The sequence below is a fragment of the Thalassophryne amazonica genome, chromosome 10 (genome assembly GCF_902500255.1).
Source record: "Thalassophryne amazonica chromosome 10, fThaAma1.1, whole genome shotgun sequence".
NCBI classification, from domain to species: Eukaryota; Metazoa; Chordata; class Actinopteri; order Batrachoidiformes; family Batrachoididae; genus Thalassophryne; species Thalassophryne amazonica.
In genome coordinates this window covers 87767518-87788041 of record NC_047112.1, presented here as the reverse complement: position 1 = coordinate 87788041, position 20524 = coordinate 87767518, and the positions used below count along the sequence as shown (strand labels likewise).

General features: G+C 41.9%; 1 protein-coding gene across 2 annotated transcripts in view; it reads right to left on the bottom strand.

Annotated features, from left to right (window-relative positions):
• Positions 1–19759, bottom strand: part of plpp3 (phospholipid phosphatase 3) — an 86872-nt gene extending 67113 nt beyond the window's left edge. For both annotated transcript variants that reach the window (XM_034180444.1, XM_034180445.1), the window contains exon 1: positions 19621–19759. In XM_034180444.1, the coding sequence (XP_034036335.1) occupies positions 19621–19759 (139 nt within the window). The remainder of the gene's footprint in view (positions 1–19620) is intronic.
• Between the last annotated feature and the right edge of the window lie 765 nt (positions 19760–20524).

Sequence of the window (20524 nt, the reverse complement as noted above, 5' to 3'; positions counted from 1 at the left end):
AGGGGACGAAGAGCCAAATGGGAGAGGTTGTGTCGGTAGGTTTTAGCCTTCACACTTTGGCAGAGTAGCTGTGGTTTCTCGCCTACACAATCACCTCGACGTGTTTGACCTCTGAGTCATAAACAAACTGCAATACATGTCCACTTTCCATCGCATAGTCACTTTTTCTTTGCACTTTCACTTTGTCTGCCATGTAATTTGTTCAAAAACTCAGAGAAAGTGCCTTGTTTCTGATGGGGACATACAAGGGCTGTCCCCGGATGTAGGATTATTGCGTCATATGCATATTTTAACCCTTTAGTGCCCGCCCTCAAACAAGACTGCACTGCCCATTTCACGTGGCATTTCATTTGGTGCTATGAACAATTTATTACCAGGGGTCGAAATTTTTATAACCTACTTTCACTGGTGCTAGTAACAAAAAAATTACTTGCACCAAAAAAAGTTACTTGCACAACCAAAAGTCAGTCTTATATCAACCTTAAAACTCCTCCTCTGATGTGTCAGACTCTTCCTCTCTGGGGAGAGTTTGAGTGGAGAGCAGCAACAGCGGCAGACAGTTTTTTTTTTTAATCGTCCGTGAAGATTATTTTATTTATTAACTAAACAGATGTATAATAAAACAAATGGTGACTGGTTTATAACACAATTATGACAGAGTTTGAAGGGAGAGAGAGCGAGGAACTACGGCGCCCTGGAAGTGTCATCGCAAAATGTTTTGCATGTGGAGAGAATGTGCGCACATTTTATTATATTGTGCATTTGTTTTATTATATTGTGCACTCGTTATATTATATTATGCACACATTTTATTATATTGTGCGCTCGTTTTATGATATTGTGCACTCGTTATATTATATTATGCACACATTTTATTATATTGTGCGCTCGTTTTATGATATTGTGTGCTTGTTTTATTATATTTTGCACTGGTTTTATGATGTTGTGTGCACGTTTTAAGCATCGTTTGAGTGAAACAAGGGCACGATCTACTTAAACGTGGCCACAATTTGTAAAACGTGCAATCAGTTATTCAATATTGTCTTGACACAATGTTGGCTATTAGTCAACAAACCAGCAGACAGTGTAATACATTTCCATTAGCATTGGATCTGGTCAGACTGTATATCATCATGGTTTGGGCGCACAAGGACAGTACAGAGAACTCTGGCTACCCAACATGACATCATCTGGAGTTTAAGCACATTAAAAAGGATGCTGAGGGTGAAGCATCTCCCCGTTGTGAGGATAACAATTTAGGTCATATTATGGAGTTCATTTTGAATGAAAGGAAAATGTGCGCATTCGTGGGCTCAATTAAAGGAAAACGTGCACACAAATTATCATGGCCAGAAAAAAATATCATTTTAAGTGACCTCTCCCGGGTTCCGTAAAGAAACTGCAGCGGCAGCCAGTTGTTTTTTTTTTCCACGTGCGCGTGTGAACTAACCGTCAGTGAAGATAATTTTATTAACTACACAGATGTATAATAAAAAAAAATGCTGACTGGTTTATAACACAATGATGACAGAGTTTGAGAGCAGAGAGAGAGAGGAACCGCAGCCAGTTTTTTTTCTTTTCTTTGTTCACATGTGCGCACGCGAACACAACAAATAGAGCACAGCAACTCGCTGTGTATGTGAGAGTCATAAAACGCAGGGAAGACGAAGACAACACACTGGATATAGTTTTTTCCTTATTTATTCCTTTACTGGTTCATTCTACTGGTGCTTATAGTTTATAAAACTTGGATAAAGTTACTTGCACCAGTGCTAGTGCAGTATAAAATTACATGCACCGCTCGAATAATATGTGCACAAACTAGCACATGCACATACTACTTAGACCCTATTACAGTGTATTACCTTGCAAACCAAAGAATCCCCATTGTCCACTTGAGGCTTCAAGGATTTCTTTAGAAACAGTGAAACATTTTTTGGGGACATTGTTTTATTTTCTGTTTTATTTTCTGCATTTTGTAATAGTGAATATTTTCTCTTGTTGACTGTTTCATTTGATGTTTTGAGCATTCTGAAACAGTGAATAATTTTCATCAAATAGCTGTTTCATTTAGTACTTTGAGCATTTTAAAGCAGCAAGTCTTTTTTTATGAACCAAATGGTTTCTTTGGTTTGAAGTATCACATTGCATATTTCTGCCACCACCGTGTGTGGAATATTTTGGCTGACGTTTTAACCCAGAATCTATCCATTCTAGCTATACCTGTGACAATGGTCCCTGTTATTAAGTCAAGTATTTTTATATTGTGTTTAAAAGTCATCACGTGCAGCTGGTGAAGACATTATGTTCCTATAATGTTGGCTGAAAGGGGAGGATGAACGCACAGCTGCTCTATTGAAGGGAAACTTGAGCAGTGCCCAGAGGCCCGTTCGGCTGCTTGGCCGGCTGGGTGTTCCACTGGTGTTGCCATAATTGTGATATTACCCTATGGGACAAAAGCCCTGCTGCAGAGAAGAGTGCTGCACAATCTTTGAAACCCGATGCCTACATGTGGACAGTGCCCTCCTAAACTTCACCACATTCCTCCCTTTTTCTTACAATCTTCATCCATCTCACCTGTGAACGCTTCATGTTTACCAACTGAATACAATGGGCTCTACGGTATGAAGGCTGCAGCTCTTTCTGCTTTCTAGTGGTGCATCCTCCTTTACCAGCTCTCTGTATGTAAACATGACAGGCTTCAGTGACTGCGGCGTAGATAAGGCCTCCGCCAATAAAGATACAGAGCTGATTGGTGCAGGTCACAGCTAAGCAGATAAGCGCTACAGCCTACAATCCGGTCACCAATAGGGCTAACAATACCACAAGCAGCAGCAGCTGTCATAAACCACCGCCAGATTATCAACTGGCCTGAAGGAGGATTTGCACTCTCTCTCTCCCTCTCACTCCTTTCCCCTCCCACAATTCCGTCCTCCGCCTGTCTGCCACTGGCCGATTGGTCCTCATTAATGAAACAAAGAGTCTTCAAAGGGAGTATTATTCTCAGTGAAACAGCGAAACCTCACTGACCCCTCCCCATGCACCCACCCATTTCTCAATGCAGACAGTACGTTCACAAAAACAGAGCATTAAAGTTTATTTGTAGTTCGAGAAAGTGACAGACTGAGGGGCCGGGCTAAACAGCAGGGAGAAGGACCGACACCAGACTGCGTGGAGGAGCGGCTCTTCTGCACAGAATCGGCACATCTCATTTACATTAAACAATAAGAATGTTCAGAAGTAGTAGCCCCCCCCCCCCATGGTCTTTATTCTATGTGTATTAGTGGAAAAGATTACACTATCTTTAACATAATGTGACCAGGTATTAAATCAGAGATGGACAATAGTGTGCCATGAAGACGATGGTCAGTTCAGCAGGTGATTTCACAGAGGATCGGGTCTTTAAGATGAGGGGAGGTGTTCATCAGTAAAATCACCCGAGGTGCATTGTTGCCAGAAAAACCTGCACTATCTTGGTCCTTCATGGCACAATGTTGCACACCCCTGTGTTAAATCATGTGACACTAACAAATAGGGCTGGATGTAATTTGTCACATATTTTTTCAGAGTTATTTAATGACTTGTTTGGATTTTTTAAACCAAATACCCCCAAAAAACTGTCAGGTGGTCAGGTAAAGCTATTTTTAGCTCTATTTTTTGGCGGAAAGAACCGCAGTTTCCACTCTGCGTGTTCTTTAAATATTATTGTACTTGTGCTCGTCTGTACGCCCACTGGCCCATTTACCTAAAATGAGGTGTGGTCAGGCACACTGCAGATGTAATGTGATCATGAGGATACAAAGGAAGCAAAAAACTGCCAAAGAACTGGTCTAAACTTCAGAGCAGTTTATTTCTTGCATCAAAACGTTGCAATACTCAGAAAGTGTTACATGGGATGTGCAAGGTCCATGTACACTGTGCACACAGAGATGCACAACAGTGCATCAATGAAAAAAAACAAACAAAAACAAAGTCCTAATAACTCTGGTTTGTACCATATTTTTGATGCTATTTTAATTCCTGCCAGGGGTTGGTACCAGGTGGAGCTGTGTGGACAATGGGTGGAATGTAGGGATTGAGTTTTTACAGAAGTCTGGACTTTAAAATGTTGACTGCTAATAAGAAATGATTAAGATGCATAACAACTAGGGATAGCATCAAGATTTTAATGGAACTGCTCGCACTCTTAGTGGTACTGCTTATTGGTCCAAAACTTTAATGGTATTCTTATTGTTGCCTTTTGGTGGAAAAAAGTATCCAATTAAGAAAAAAAAAAAACAAAGCATTATTTTCTACATACACCTTAACAGAAACAATTTAATGCAGCAACACTTTGAGAGACCCAGAAAGAGAGAGACAAACCAGAAGACCTGCCTTCACTCTGCACATATACAGGCTACAAGAGAGAGAGAGAGAGAGAGAGAGAGAGAGAGAGAGAGACTTCCATGCAGCGATAAAGAAATTTATTTCCTTAAGTTTTCCAGTACCGAAAGCAGTACTGCGTTTAACAATACACCGGTCTTTACTAATTTAGTCCTAAATGATTAGTAATCATTGGTTGTTTGCCAATGTGGTTCAAATCTGGGCAGTTCCATGGTGTGGTGGATATAGTGGACCAGTGCATGCTCCCAGACCTGGTGGTTAAAAGAGTTGAGGATTTTTTTCTCTCTCTCTGTATTGACTGATAATCATTTCAGCTCTGCAAGGGAATCAGAGAGTTGAGTAAAAACACTGCACACTTTTTATAGTTTATACTCATGAGTGATAGCCTGTAAACTCAGATGTCTTATTTCTTAGACGTAATGGCCGATTATGAGTAATCTCAGCGCCCACACACAGAATGTTAATTTACAGCATCCCTAAAAACCCAAACACAAGCTTTAAACACATGCAAGAACAACTCCTAACAACAGTTTATGGTCGAGCCCGATAATCCACATCTAACTAAATACACAACTGGAGAATGTTTACCTGAAAGGGATACAATCAAGGATGAGAAACTGGAGTGAGACAGAATAGAAACTTTACTGCACTATTGTCGTGAGCGTGTGAACTACAAGATCCTGTTCATTCACTGTTCAGAGTTCAGTCTTTGTTTTAAATGGTGAATGGGACAGAGTTGAAAGACATGAGGGTGTCTGGTTTCTGTTCCAACATAAAAGGACACAGTCACAGCAGACTGCCCGATGCCTTCAGCCTGCCCACGAGAACCACATGGGACGCACACATGCACACAATTTCCCCACAGCTGCCTCACACACATGCTACCCACACGCACACTGCAAACATACACGTTACGCTTTGACACAATGTTTCACCCTGAGGCTGTAGAGACCATCTAATGACAGCTCTGGGCACTCCGTCGCCCTCATAAATCCCATGGGACACACACACACACACATACACACATGCGAGCTCACTCCGATGCACCTCAACTCAGAGCCTGAAGCATGCAGAAACCCGACGGGTTTGTCTGCATCCAAAGAAACAAGCCACATGTCACAGCAGCATGCTGAGCAGGCCACAAAATACCACTGCTGCTCTCCATCACAGTACACAAACAAAACTGCACTTAAAAGGTTTCTTCCAGGGCGAGGAGTCCTGTGGCTGCAGCTGTTGTCATGTGCATCTGCTGATCTTTATCTTATTATGTAAAAATGAGATAATGATGCTCTACACTCTGGGGACACTCCTCACCCTGATAATAAGACTGACTTCAGCTTGCTCTGCAGCCGTAACATAAATATCCATCACAACTAACTGCAGACCGCCCCCTGAATCCTCAGATCTAACACAAAGGTATGATGCAATCACAGCTTAAATACCAAACACAGCCTCTCATTACGGGCTTATCAGATCAGCTGTCACAGTCAGATCGGGCCCACCATCGTGCTGGACATGCCATAGCAAGAGGAATACATCTGAGCTGTGTTGTGCCCGAAGACTTCTGACCTTGTCTGTATAAGGGCCCTGTCCCGCTGGCGTTTAGGAGGATTTGCGTATGCATTGCGCACAAAATTGGCTCATATTCGCTTAACATCCGCAATATGCGTGAAACATGCTTGTATGAGTCGGCCAACACCCGCACACGTCCGCAATTATCGGCAGAGGCACGTTTTTTCCATTACCAGGATTTTTGGCTGCGGATGACATCCGCCTTACAAGTGCCTGACTCTGTGGTATAACTCACAAACTCGCAGCTTAAAGCAGATAACCCGTAAGTTGGAGAGGAAATGGCATCTCACTAATTTAGAAGATCTTCACTTAGCCTGGAAAAAGAGTCTGTTGCTCTATAAAAAAGCCATCCGTAAAGCTAGGACATCTTACTACTCATCACTAATTGAAGAAAATAAGAACAACCCCAGGTTTCTTTTCAGCACTGTAGCCAAGCTGACAAAGAGTCAGAGCTCTATTGAGCCGAGTATTCCTTTAACTTTAACTAGTAATGACTTCATGACTTTCTTTGCTAATAAAATTTTAACTATTAGAGAAAAAATTACTCATAACCATCCCAAAGACGTATCGTCATCTTTGTCTGCTTTCAGTGATGCCGGTATTTGGTTAGACTCTTTCTCTCCGATTGTTCTGTCTGAGTTATTTTCATTAGTTACTTCATCCAAACCATCATCATGTCTATTAGACCCCATTCCTACCAGGCTGCTCAAGGAAGCCCTACCATTATTTAATGCTTCGATCTTAAATATGATCAATCTATCTTTATTAGTTGGCTATGTACCACAGGCTTTTAAGGTGGCAGTAATTAAACCATTACTTAAAAAGCCATCACTTGACCCAGCTATCTTAGCTAATTATAGGCCAATCTCCAACCTTCCTTTTCTCTCAAAAATTCTTGAAAGGGTAGTTGTAAAACAGCTAACTGATCATCTGCAGAGGAATGGTCTATTTGAAGAGTTTCAGTCAGGTTTTAGAATTCATCATAGTACAGAAACAGCATTAGTGAAGGTTACAAATGATCTTCTTATGGCCTCAGACAGTGGACTCATCTCTGTGCTTGTTCTGTTAGACCTCAGTGCTGCTTTTGATACTGTTGACCATAAAATTTTATTACAGAGATTAGAGCATGCCATAGGTATTAAAGGCACTGCGCTGCGGTGGTTTGAATCATATTTATCTAATAGATTACAATTTGTTCATGTAAATGGGGAATCTTCTTCACAGACTAAGGTTAATTATGGAGTTCCACAAGGTTCTGTGCTAGGACCAATTTTATTCACTTTATACATGCTTCCCTTAGGCAGTATTATTAGATGGCATTGCTTAAATTTTCACTGTTACACATATGATACCCAGCTTTATCTATCCATGAAGCCAGAGGACACACACCAATTAGCTAAACTGCAGGATTGTCTTACAGACATAAAGACATGGATGACCTCTAATTTCCTGCTTTTAAACTCAGATAAAACTGAAGTTATTGTACTTGGCCCCACAAATCTTAGAAACATGGTGTCTAACCAGATCCTTACTCTGGATGGCATTACCCTGACCACTAGTAATACTGTGAGAAATCTTGGAGTCATTTTTGATCAGGATATGTCAATCAATGCGCATATTAAACAAATATGTAGGACTGCTTTTTTGCATTTACGCAATATCTCTAAAATTAGAAAGGTCTTGTCTCAGAGTGATGCTGAAAAACTAATTCATGCATTTATTTCCTCTAGGCTGGACTATTGTAATTCATTATTATCAGGTTGTCCTAAAAGTTCCCTGAAAAGCCTTCAGTTAATTCAAAATGCTGCAGCTAGAGTACTGACGGGGACTAGAAGGAGAGAGCATATCTCACCCATATTGGCCTCTCTTCATTGGCTTCCTGTTAATTCTAGAATAGAATTTAAAATTCTTCTTCTTACTTATAAGGTTTTGAATAATCAGGTCCCATCTTATCGTAGGGACCTCATAGTACCATATCACCCCAATAGAGCACTTCGCTCTCAGACTGCAGGCTTACTTGTAGTTCCTAGGGTTTGTAAGAGTAGAATGGGAGGCGGAGCCTTCAGCTTTCAGGCTCCTCTCCTGTGGAACTAGCTCCCAATTCAGATCAGGGAGACAGACACTCTCTCTACTTTTAAGATTAGGCTTAAAACTTTCCTTTTTGCTAAAGCTTATAGTTAGGGCTGGATCAGGTGACCCTGAACCATCCCTTAGTTATGCTGCTATAGACTTAGACTGCTGGGGGGTTCCCATGATACACTGATTGTTTCTTTCTCTTTTTGCTCTGTATGCACCACTCTGCATTTAATCATTAGTGATTGATCTCTGCTCCCCTCCACAGCATGTCTTTTTCCTGGTTCTCTCCCTCAGCCCCAACCAGTCCCAGCAGAAGACTGCCTCTCCCTGAGCCTGGTTCTGCTGAAGGTTTCTTCCTGTTAAAAGGGAGTTTTTCCTTCCCACTGTCGCCAAGTGCTTGCTCACAGGGGGTCGTTTTGACCGTTGGGGTTTTTACGTAATTATTGTATGGCCTTGCCTTACAATATAAAGTGCCTTGCGGCAACTGTTTGTTGTGATTTGGCGCTATATAAATAAAATTGATTGATTGATTGATTGATTACATACTCCATACATATTCAATACATACACAATACATACTCATATATGCGCTGTATATTCACCGTCATCTGCTGATATCCGCAACTGACAGGGATTTGCAGCTTGGCAGTGGACTGGGACAGTGTGTAAAACGGATATTTTGTGTACCCATCATGTCCACATCATGAACTAAAATAAGCTGTAGCGACTGCATACAGATTGGCCACGAATAAAGCGTTTTTATTACATCTGCTTTGCATCTGATTTGCGGCGGATGCAAATCAGATGCGCTGTGTTCACAGCTGGACGCCGTTGTTCTACCGGCTGCCATGCGCTCTGCACTGGATGCTGTGTATATAAAATAATTATTGTGTGGTGGATTATTCATTTTATTCTGCAAATTGGCTGTTGAAAACGGCTCTAATCACCTCCTGAATCACAGAGGAAGCTGCAGAAAGCATTTTGAGCTGTCTAAAAAGGTAATTATTTGACTTGTTTACATTGTCAAGGCTTGATAAAACAGTTGCATGTTTTTTCCTTCTTGCCTGCAGCTGTTACAGTATTTATTCCTATGTTTGTAACAGATTTAACTTCTTGTTATAATCGTTCACACGAGCTGCGCTCTGATGCGATCCACTGACGTCTCCACTCGCCCTGTTCACTGCTTGTTTACTCCAGTCAACTTGTCCAAGTCCAGCAAATGCTCCAGAGGCTGTATTGTTGGTGTGAATAGTGATGCCGATGGCCCGAGTGCGCTTCTTTTATGACCACAATGCAGATGCCGTGCACGTGCAACACGTGCGTGATGCATTCATAATACGGCCATAATACTGCCGTGATAACTGCAATGTGTCAGATCCGTTTCCTCACTACATGCGTTATACAACCATGATTGTTCATCATATATTCGCTATATATTATTAATATATCTGTAATTCATACTGGGACATTTGTCGTTTTTGGCCATTTTTGTTGCGGACGACAACAAATGCAATTCATGCGCAATTAATCCTCTCCCCAGTGGGACCGGGCCCTAAAACAAGAATAAACTGAAAAAAAAAGTCAACAGGAGGACCGAAGCACGTGGAGTACATACATGTACTCATGTGGGAGTCTGTGATGTCCATTACAATGTAATTTGTTCTACTGACTCTTGACACCCACAAATTACTAAAGCATGACATGACAGATGTCGTGATGTTGCCCCCTGACACTTGCACGACTTTGATCCGCGCACTTGCGCGGCTCACTCTGCCGTGCACAAGAGTAAACTCGTCTCAACTTGTTGTAAGCTGTGCACAGCTTTGTGCAAGTGGGCAAACAAAATTTTGAAATGTTCAAAATCTCCATCACATATTAATTACGTGAACCTCACGTGAACATTACATAAACAATTCAAAAACACTGCAGGTGAGTGCGAGTGATTGCATCAGTGCACCACATCACAGTGCAGCTCATCTGAACAATTAGAACAAGATGTTAAATCCATCATAAACATACTTTTACAGCTGCACACAAGAAGAAAATAACATGCAACTGTTTTACCAAGCTATTACAATATAAGCATCACAAGTAATTACCTTTTTAGACATTTCCAAATGCTTTCTCCACCTCGTTCAGCGGGCACACGAGGGAAAAGCTGCAGCTGTGTATTCTATATGATCTATATATTCTATATGAGCTATATGATTCCGGAAGCAACTAGAGATGTTTTCAACAGCCAATTCGAAGAGAAAATGATTAATCCCCTACGAAATAATTATTTTATACGAGGTCTGTTAGAAAAGTATCCGACCTTATTATTTTTTTCAAAAACCATATGGATTTGAATCACGTGTGATTACATCAGACATGCTTGAACCCTCATGGGCATGCGAGAGCTTTTTCACGCCTGTCGGTTACGTCATTCGCCTGTGGGCAGTCTTTGAGTGAGGAGTGGCCCACCCTCTCGTTGATTTTTTCATTGTTTAGGAATGGCTCAGAGACTGCTGCTTTGTTTGATCAAAATTTTTTCAAAACTGTAAGGCACAACTGAGTGGACACCATTCGATAAATTCAGCTGGTTTTCGGTAAAAATTTTAACGGCTGATGAGAGATTTTGGTCTGGTAGTGTCGCTTTAACGACGGCCCACGGCGCCTGATGGCGATCTGCGCTTCGAGGCGGCAGCGTCTCGCCGTTTCAAGTTGAAAACTTCCACATTTCAGGCTTTGTTGACCCAGTAAGTCGTCAGGGAACAGAGAACTTTCACAGGAAGTCGGCATGAGGAGTTTATTCGGACATTCCATTGTTAACGGACATTTTCTAATGAAAGAACGTGCGGGCAGAGTCGCATGTCGGGCTGGACCCGACCGCGGGGGGTCGCGACAGGAAAAACACCTCCGTTGGAAACCTTAACGGGCAAGTTGGAACATGCCCAAGCTGTTAAACAATTTCTCAGTTACTCACTTGTTGAAAGCCATCAAAAGCCGCCTGAATTTTACAAATGGTTTTCAACACGGAGGTGTTTTTCCTGTCGCGGCACACACAGATTTGCGAGTCGTCACGGAAACGACTCGGCAAATTTGCGCGTACGTCTTTCATTAAAATAATGTCCTTAAACAGTGGAATGTCCGCATAAATTCCTCATGCCGGCCTCTTCTGAATCTTCTCTGTTCTCTCACGATGTCCTGGGTGAATTAAGCCTTAAATTAGGATGTTTTCAGCTCGAAACAGGCCGACGATGGCGCCTGGAAGCGCTGCGCGACGTCCCGCTCCATGGGAAGTCCTTACAGCGACAGAAACACCCCATAATCTCTCATCAGCCGTTAAACTTTTCAACGAAAACCAGCTAAATTTCTTGAATAGTGTCCACTCGGATATTCCTCACAGGTCCAGAAAAAATTTTGATAAAGCAACGCGCGCCGTCTCGAGTAGCGTGTGAAACAAAGGAATTCAGCCGAGAGGGCTAAACCACATCTCACTCAAGACCTGCCCACAGGGAAATGACGTCACCGACGCGTGAAAAAACTCACGCATGCGAACGAGGGTTCAAGCATGATTGGTGTAATCACACATCATTCAAATCCATATAGTTAAAAAAAAATAAAAGTGTTGGTTTCTTATCTAATACACCTCGTATATGCAGCGTCCAGCGCACAACACATGACAGCCAGTGGACCAAAGCACTGCATCCAACTGGGAACACAGCAGGTGGGATCGTCATGACGATGTGCGTGCAAGTGCGCGGATCAAAGTTGTGCAAGTGTCAGGGGGCCTTTACTTTAGGAATTTTTGTTGACCCACTCACTCACTGAGTCCACAAACCCTAAAACATCAAGTGTGAGATATAGCACCATATGAAATGTGCAGCAGGTACCCACCCGGCTGAATGCACATTTGGTGTAAGGACTGGTGGGAGAGAATGGCGCTCAAGGAATTCACAGACGCACAATGGAGAGAGAACCTCCGAGTATTTTGGAGAGCATTCATGGAACGTTGTGATCTGATGAAAGATGTTATAAGCCCTGACAAGACAACAGTGTGTCCCGCTGTACCTCTGGAAATTCGCATGGCAACTGCTTTTACACAGCGCAGATGTAAAAGAATGAAATAAATCAGATTATCGGGCTGCATGTACCGAAAATATCATACTCTTGGGAAGAAATCTAGGCGTGTTAATCCAATTTCTCATAATCAGATAACAGTCATTATCTGATAAAGCATAACGCATTTTGCGAATAATCAGATAACTTCAGTAATCAGACAATGATCGGGTTTTTAGTGTGCATGTTAACGGGCTCACTGTTTAACTACTTTACAATCCAACTCTTTTTAATCTAAATTTAAGCAAGTGGTAACTCATGTGTTTTTCTAGTCATACGTTTTCTAAGTGCAAAGCTGTATATTTTTTATTTTGGAGTACTGAGAAAAATGTGATGTTTTATGATGCACTGAGCATCATTTATTAACCACATTGATGTACTGACTCGTGACACCCTGAGGAGCAAACTGTTCTCCACACACATAACTTTCAGCAGCTGTAGACACAATCACATGTTTGGGTATATGTGTGAGGGCTTCTGCTCACAGTTAGATTATAATCCTCTAGGAGAGATTTAGAAAACAACTCATCTCTTGTGTGGCAAAACACTGAGGCATTTTTCAAACGTATATTGAAAAAGTACAGTACCGAAAAGTTATTTCTTTGTTGAATGACTAAATATTTCAAGTGTGCTCAAATGTTTTGCAGTACTGTTTTGTCATATGATCTCTGAACAATGTCTGGAGCAGTGGGTCCCAACCTTATTTCTTCAGAGCACCAATCCCCCCAATTTATACCTAAGAAAGGCTGAGCCTAGAATTGACATTGTAGTTCTACCCACTTCTCTAGTAGAAAATGCTTTTAAATAGATTATCAAGTAAATGTTAATTTTGACAAGTTGAGCGCAAACAAAATTTGGAACCAGGTGTCTAGAGAATTACTCATGGACATTGTCCAGAGTTGACCTTTGACACGTGTCAAGGAATAGTAGCTTGTCCATGTTATATGTGTTCTCACCCACTAGACATACTCCATTTGATTTCAACAAAGGGTGGCATCTGGGTTACTAGGGGAGCTACGACCACTACCTTTGCACCCACCCCCCCCAGGACTAAACCAGACCAACGTTCTTAGGTCCCTTAGGTGACCCCAAAACACAATCAGAATGTTCCCAAAAATAAAAACTGGCCTCAAGCCAGTTATCCAAGATGGCGTCCAAGATGGCCACCAAAATAGGGTTTTTCACTAAAACACCTTTAAACAACATATAAACAACTTAAATATCACAGAGATTCAATGGGTAGACCATTGCAGGTCACAGCAAACTCATTTGTGCTTAAACAAAATTCATTCATGGGTTTAAAATTCAAAATGGCGTCCAACATGGCTGCCAATAGACCCTTATCATCGAATCTCTGTGATATTTAAGTTGTTTATATGTTGTTTAAAGGTGTTTTTGTGAAAAACCCTATTTTGGCGGTCATCTTGGACGCCATCTTGGATAACTGGCTTGAGGCCAGTTTTTATTTTTGAGAACATCCTGATTGTGTGTTGGGGTCATCTAAGGAACCTAAAAAAGTTGGTTTGGTTTAGTCCTAGGTGGGGTACAAAGGTAGTGGTCATAGCTCCCCTAGTAGGTAGACTGTTCAGGAGAAAATCACTCTTGTTATCATTTCTATGATAATTTTGGAATCATCCCTTATACCTTCATCACACTAGAGGCTGAATGAGGCCGAGTGAGTGCCTGTGTCGCAGACCGAATGGTCCACCCCTAAAAATTGGTCCGCCTTTTGCATCTGCGCATGCGTCATTTCAGACCACAGCAGCACGTGTGAGACAGAGTCTCTTCATCCAAAGCAATTAAAGGGATTAATGGGATTATTAACCATCAGATGATAAAGGTAAAACCTCTTAAATCATTCTAAAGTCAGTTTTAAGTAGAAACGAGACCATTTTAAGCAGAAACGAGGTGAAATTCTGTGACGCTTTGAAATATCTGATGCGCAGTGAATGCATCAGCTAGCTGGTCGTTTAGCCACGACGCTCTGATCAGGTCCGCCGTCTTTTATGATTAAATAATGCTGAATTGATGTGGAAATGATTGTTGCACAAAAGCTTCAGATATCTGTTGTGGGGATAGGTGATGACTGGAGTGCAGTTTGAAGCAGAAACGAGGTGTTAATCCGTGAACCGCATCATCACTGCATCATCGGGGGGACCGATTTTTAGGGGGACCATTTGATCTGCGACACCGGGAGCGTCGAGGTGCATTTGAGGACTTCGGACAGCATTCTGAGAGCGGTCTGGCAGTCGGGCAGATTTCTGTGGCCACCCTGAATGTTTTGCACATGTGCAAACAATCGAGGTTGAAACGTACCAAACGACGGGCGGAGTGCAGTCTGACCACAATCTGACTGCAATCTAAATATTCGTATGGCATGAGAACAGCATTCAAAGCATTCTGATAACATTTGAAATATTCCACCATTACGGATGCTGGCTGAATGTCCTGACTGTGCCTGAACACACCACAAGCACACCTTGAGTGCCGTTGGATTATATTTCTTCCACCCGTAATCAGAAATCACGCGTGCAGCAATGTAAGTGCATTAATCATATTCACACTGCATTCTGTCAGCTGTCAAGGTTATCCTAATGTGTTTCACCCACATTTATACTGCATTCGGAGGCTCATGCACATGGGATGTGTACGAATCAGTCGGGGTGGGTCCAAGCACAGTCTGTGTAGTCGGACGGGTGTCCTCCACATTTCTTATTTCCTCCCAGATGTGGCACGAATTATGGATTCTATGACATTCCACCTGGGTCGGCTTGATTCGTGCTCATTCTTGCTAAGTGAGACGAAGCCCTTGCTAATACAAGTTTCCAAATCTTGACTCTCCAGTGACACGTTTTTATTGGCATCTTTGTATAACTGGCCCTTCTTTTTCTTCTTTACTGACAAATACTTATATTATTTTGAATTTGCATTAGTTGCATGGTAGCCGTGCCAGCAGCAGACCTACACACTCACTGTAAATCTACGCAAACATGCACTAAATCAGTCGTCAAATGATATTTGTGCAAGGAAGCTGGCTGTCCTGTCCAGCTAGTTCGTACATTTACATTCCCACATGCAGCTCTTCCTGGTAGCATCTAAACTAGTTCGGGTTCGCAGCACATGAATGAAAGAGGCTGTATATTATTTGATTTAAGGTCTTCCCCTTCTAATGTGGACTGGTTAATTTAATTTCTGCTGTACACAGGCAAGAGGGAACACTGGCACAAGTGCAGAGCGAACAAGGTGGAGGGATAATAGAAATGTGCTATAAGGTTAAAAAAAACTGGACAGGATTTCAATTCACAACCACACCTCTGACCAACACTACCTTTCCCTTTCCCACCCTTTCCTGAGCTCCACTATATACACACACCGTGGCCCCTCCTTCACTCACAAAATTACACCAGATGTCACATCAAGAGTCTTTGGCCACATCTCTGCTGCCAGATGAAGAATTTGAGAAATTCTGGAAAATATTTGTGCAGCGGCTCTGGATTGAAGTGGCTGAGGCTTGGAGAGGTAGAGGTTAAACCTCTCCAGTTTTAATGAGGGGGTTATGTGACCGGCTGCTGTAAGGCTCAGATGGCTAATAGGGAGGCAGCAGAGAGATGGAACCACAATAGGGTAATGATACAGAACCAGTTATGAAGCTGGTTCCCCCCGGGACCAAACAGGTCACAATCTCACCATCTGTCTCTCATGGAAATTCACCAAACACTGCCACATTTCCAGATCGCTGGGAATGTGAGACGATGATGGAAAATGGCTCAAGCTTAAAATAAATAAATAATAATCATAATAATAATAATAATAATAATAATAATAATAATAGTAATGACCTGGCGTACAGGCCAGGTGTGATAGCTGCTTTATGATTCTCATGGGAAATTATGCTGTCAACTGTTTTAAAATTAACTAACCATTTAATCACTAAAATGTCATTTTGATCAAACAACAGTTTTAAAAAAATTACAGTTCATACACTGTAAAAAAAAGGATTTCTTGACTGCACTTGACTTAAATCATCTTGTTGCTTCGTGAAGGCCCCATGACACTTGCACGACTTTGATCCGCGCACTTTCACGTACATTGTTGTGACGATCCCACCCGCTGTGTTCCCAACAGGACGCCGTGCTTTGTTCCACCGGCTGCCACACGCTCTGCTCTGGATGCTGTGTATATAAAATAGATATTTCATAGTGGATTAATCATTTTCTCCACGCGCGAGCTGGAGAAAGGCATTGGAGCCATCTATAAAGGTAATTGTTTTTCATGTTTACATTGTCATGACTTGGTAAAACAGTTGCATGTTCTTTCCTTCTTGTGTGCAGCTGTAAAAGTATGTTTATGATGGATTTAACGTCTCGTTATAATCGTTCAGGCGAGCTTTGCTCTGATGCAGTGTGCTGACGCAACCACTCGCTCTGTTCACTTCTTCTTTTCTCGACTTGCTGAGCTGCGCGTAGTGTTGGCGAGCAGATTGTGCCGCGTTGCATGACATTTACGCGTAAAAGATTTTTTGAACATTTCAAAATTCTCTTTGTGCAGTTGCATGCGCTTGCGTACTTCTAATGTTCAGTCTACACCCGTTAAAGACGAGACGTCTGTCTCCTACATGACACAGGGCGTGCAAGTGCTTACATCAAAGTTGTGCAAGTGTCAGCGCACCTTTACACTATGTCAAAGTGAAGTGTTGAGTGTCGCAGCTGAAAATCTGACACTGACATAAAGTGCCTCAGTACACTAATATAAAACAAAATATTCCCTTTAGAGAAAGTCATACTAGTTGTTTATCAATTTATTACTTCAGAAAAGTATTTAGCAACTTTTTTGATGAACAAAACTTAATTTTCCATTGACCAACTAATCTGACTCATTGATTTATTCCAATGAACAAACAGAATGAAGGCCGTGAAAGATGACACATGCCTCTCTGGGCCTCCACACGCCCGCATTCCTCATCCAGGACCCTGTGATAACTCCCCGCTTTCTCCTTCCCTCCCGACACTCCTCCTCCTGCACTCATCCCCCTGCATGCACTCCCACAGACCACGACCAATCAGCCAGACTGCGCTTAGCATGACAAAGAAGGACCCGTGTGCCCATTTGTGTCTGTGTTTGTGTGTATTTACATGCACGGTGCACAGAGTACCGTGCACAGCTTTACCACTAAAGGAAGCCGGTTTGTGCAGGAAATTCACTCCACATGCACTCAAAGCTTGTATCGTTATATGAGTGTGGATGAAACAGTGCATCTCTGTCTGGGGTTGTTTCATAAAAACTCCGTGTCTGTGTCTCCTGCGCCACACTGAGGAGACGGCAGCTGGAAAACCTCATGTGGTGCTATCACATACTTGTGCAGTTGAAGCGCGACTTTGGTCATTAAAGGTGAACTCCCTCTCAATTTGCGATTTTCCACAAAATGACAGCTAATTTTATTCTTATTTTATTGCTGTAAGGCTTTTAGCTGGGAGGGAATTTCATGGAAAATACCGTGTGTTTCCGAGATGAGATCCTGCAGAGGGCATGAAGTAGGGAAGTGCATGAGCAAGGTTTGAAGTTCTGCATTCTGCTGCATTTGATGGAAACTTGGAATTTCTAACTCAGAAAAATAAACAGAGAGACTTATAAGCTATGATAAATACTGGTTTCCCCACAGACATATTTTGGTAAACCAAGTACAAACAACGTAACTGTAGCTAATGTTAGTGTTGACAACTGACACAGCAGACCCGCGTGAGTGCTGTCCGGAAGATATCCAGCAAATTTTAGTGTGGAATACCTCCACTTTTTGTCCTGAGTGCTTCCCAACAGGAACTCTGTGTGCCTGCCTATGTTTAGTAGCTGTAAATGGCAAATGGACTGCAATTCGATACCATTTTTCCACCTGATGTTGACATTAAAATGCTTTACAATGACACCTCGCACTAACACATCCATCCACACACACTTAAAACAATGTCAGTACGCTCCATGCAAGGTGTACAACATCAAACTGACAGCAAAGTGAGGATTAAGGACCTTGCTCAAGGGCACCTTAAGGAAATTCCTGTCTGGCAGGGAATGTGGGCTACCCCGCGAACCTCCAGGCCACCAACACAATGTTACCATTGACCAAAAGAAGCCCCTGCACATCGTCTATGATGCATGTGTCATGGTGTCTTGTCACTGTATTTTAACCCACCTGGGTCAAAATCCTTAACTGTTTTTCAACAAGGTGATTTTTTTTTAACCATATCTGGGACTTAAGATCAAGAATCCTTTATCTGAACACTAAAGAATAATGGTGCCGCAGAAAATTATTTTTATACTTTAGATGGTAAGAAATCCAAAGGCACTGCAGCTTTAAAGCTGCTGGTGTGGATCCCACCTGCTCCCTGAAAGCCTGCTCCTCCAGTCCACTCTCTATTAGAATGGAGAGCCACTCTCCTGCCACAACACATGCTTAAGCAATTACTGCACACATTCCCCTGGACATAAATGGAGAAAAAGAGCCAGATACAGAAAGCAATTTGAAGTGATCGGGGGCAGCTGGCCAGGGATTTGCAAGGCTCAAATAGAGAATGTGTGGAGGTTCGGCACAACTCCCTTAACCCCTTACCCCTTAAGAGAGAAAAGGGAGAGAGAGAGAGACAGAGACAGAGAGAGAGAGGGGGAAATTGAAAACAAAGAGGAAAGAAGTTTATTGGAGCTAGAACTTGGCTCACTCAAAAAAAAAAGGGGGGGAGAAAAAAGCAGCTGTAACAGATGATGCTGACGGAATAACAATTCAGGACAAAACTCACAAACTTACAAAAGACATTCACGGCTGCAACTAATTATTATTTTTAGAATCAAACAATTATTTTCATTATTAGTTGGTTGTTACATCCATAAAAAACAAACAAAAAAAAAAAAACATGAAAAATATTGATCAGTGTTATCCAGAGCCCAAGATGATGTTTTTTAAATACTTTGTTTTGGCAACAGCTCAAAAAAATTCAGTTTCCTGCCCGAAAGGAGTAAACCAGCTAGTAAAATGAACCAGAAAATATTAGGATTTTTTTTAATGACGCAAAACAATTAATTGATTTATTTAATAATTGATTAGTAATTGATTAACTTTTAATTGTGAAGACATTTTAATCATCTTGACACAATCCCTTACTTATTATCATCATTAATAATAATAATAATAACAATAATAATAATAATAATAATAATAATGTTATTATTATTATTATTAATTTCACTCACTCTGTGGGAAGTTCAGGATTAAATGGCACCTCTGGGGCTTTTAAGGTCACATGAACAGGATTATGGGGTACTGGCGGGGTGTCACAGGGCCAGTAAAAGGGCAGGGGGCAACACTTCAAAACACACACACTAAACCATGCTGTCACTCAGGAAAACCTTCTCTTATTCCTCATTATTGACAAACGCTTTCCTTCTAGCTGTCACAGTAAATAGAGGTTTTATTTCGGTTTACTGAATGAACTCGTAGCTTACCGAGCAGCAGACAGAAGATGTCGAGCGCTATCAGCGCTTTCTTCTTGCTGTTGTCAAAGCCGTTGCTGTTGTTTAACGTGGACGTTCCTCCGTTCCTTGTCTCTTGAGCCATTGCTTTTTCATACGTGTACTTTTGCATTTGACAACTCGCCCGTTTATTCACGGCGTGAAAATCCCACGGGGCGCGCGCGCACGCGGAGGTGCAGAAACTCTTTTCGGCTTCTACTTCAAACAAATGTCCAAAACACGGAGGCGGCGTAAAGTTTCAAATGTGCTCAAGCTTCGTATTGCACGTTAATAAAATACAGCAACAACAACTGTTAAAACTATAAATGTTGCGTGTGGCGAGAAGTGTCGGTAAAAGTTATCTTGCACACAGATGAAATCCCGCTCCCCTGTTCCGCTCTGAATTGCGCAGCGCATCCACAGTCGCTCTTGTTGTATTAAAAGTTCTCCTCCTCCTCCTCCGCCTCCTCATGCGCTCTTTAAGTTCCCCGAGCAGCTGCAAGGATCAGCCCTGTATCCTCTCCGAGCGGTGCGTGAACGCCTCCCCAGCACCGTGAAGCAGCAGCGAGGGTTTACAGCGCCCCCAGCGGTGAGCGGCGGTACGCCAAACGCACTGGAGCGTTTAGTGGAGAAGAAAAAAAGCGGGAATGAACATTGAAAAGTACAATGAAGAATATTTCGTTTAATGACAACGATAATGTGTAAATATTACAAAGAATAAACTGCTAAAAGTAGAAATATGAACTGTTAAAAAACTAAACAATGTCATTTTGTTTTAAAAAAAAAAAAACACAGGTAAAAATGAACTAAACCAAAGATTTTATGGGCAAGTTATTTTTTCTATTACGTAAACATGGCTCCATCCCCATTTCTATGAGGGAAAACACAGAGAAGCAGA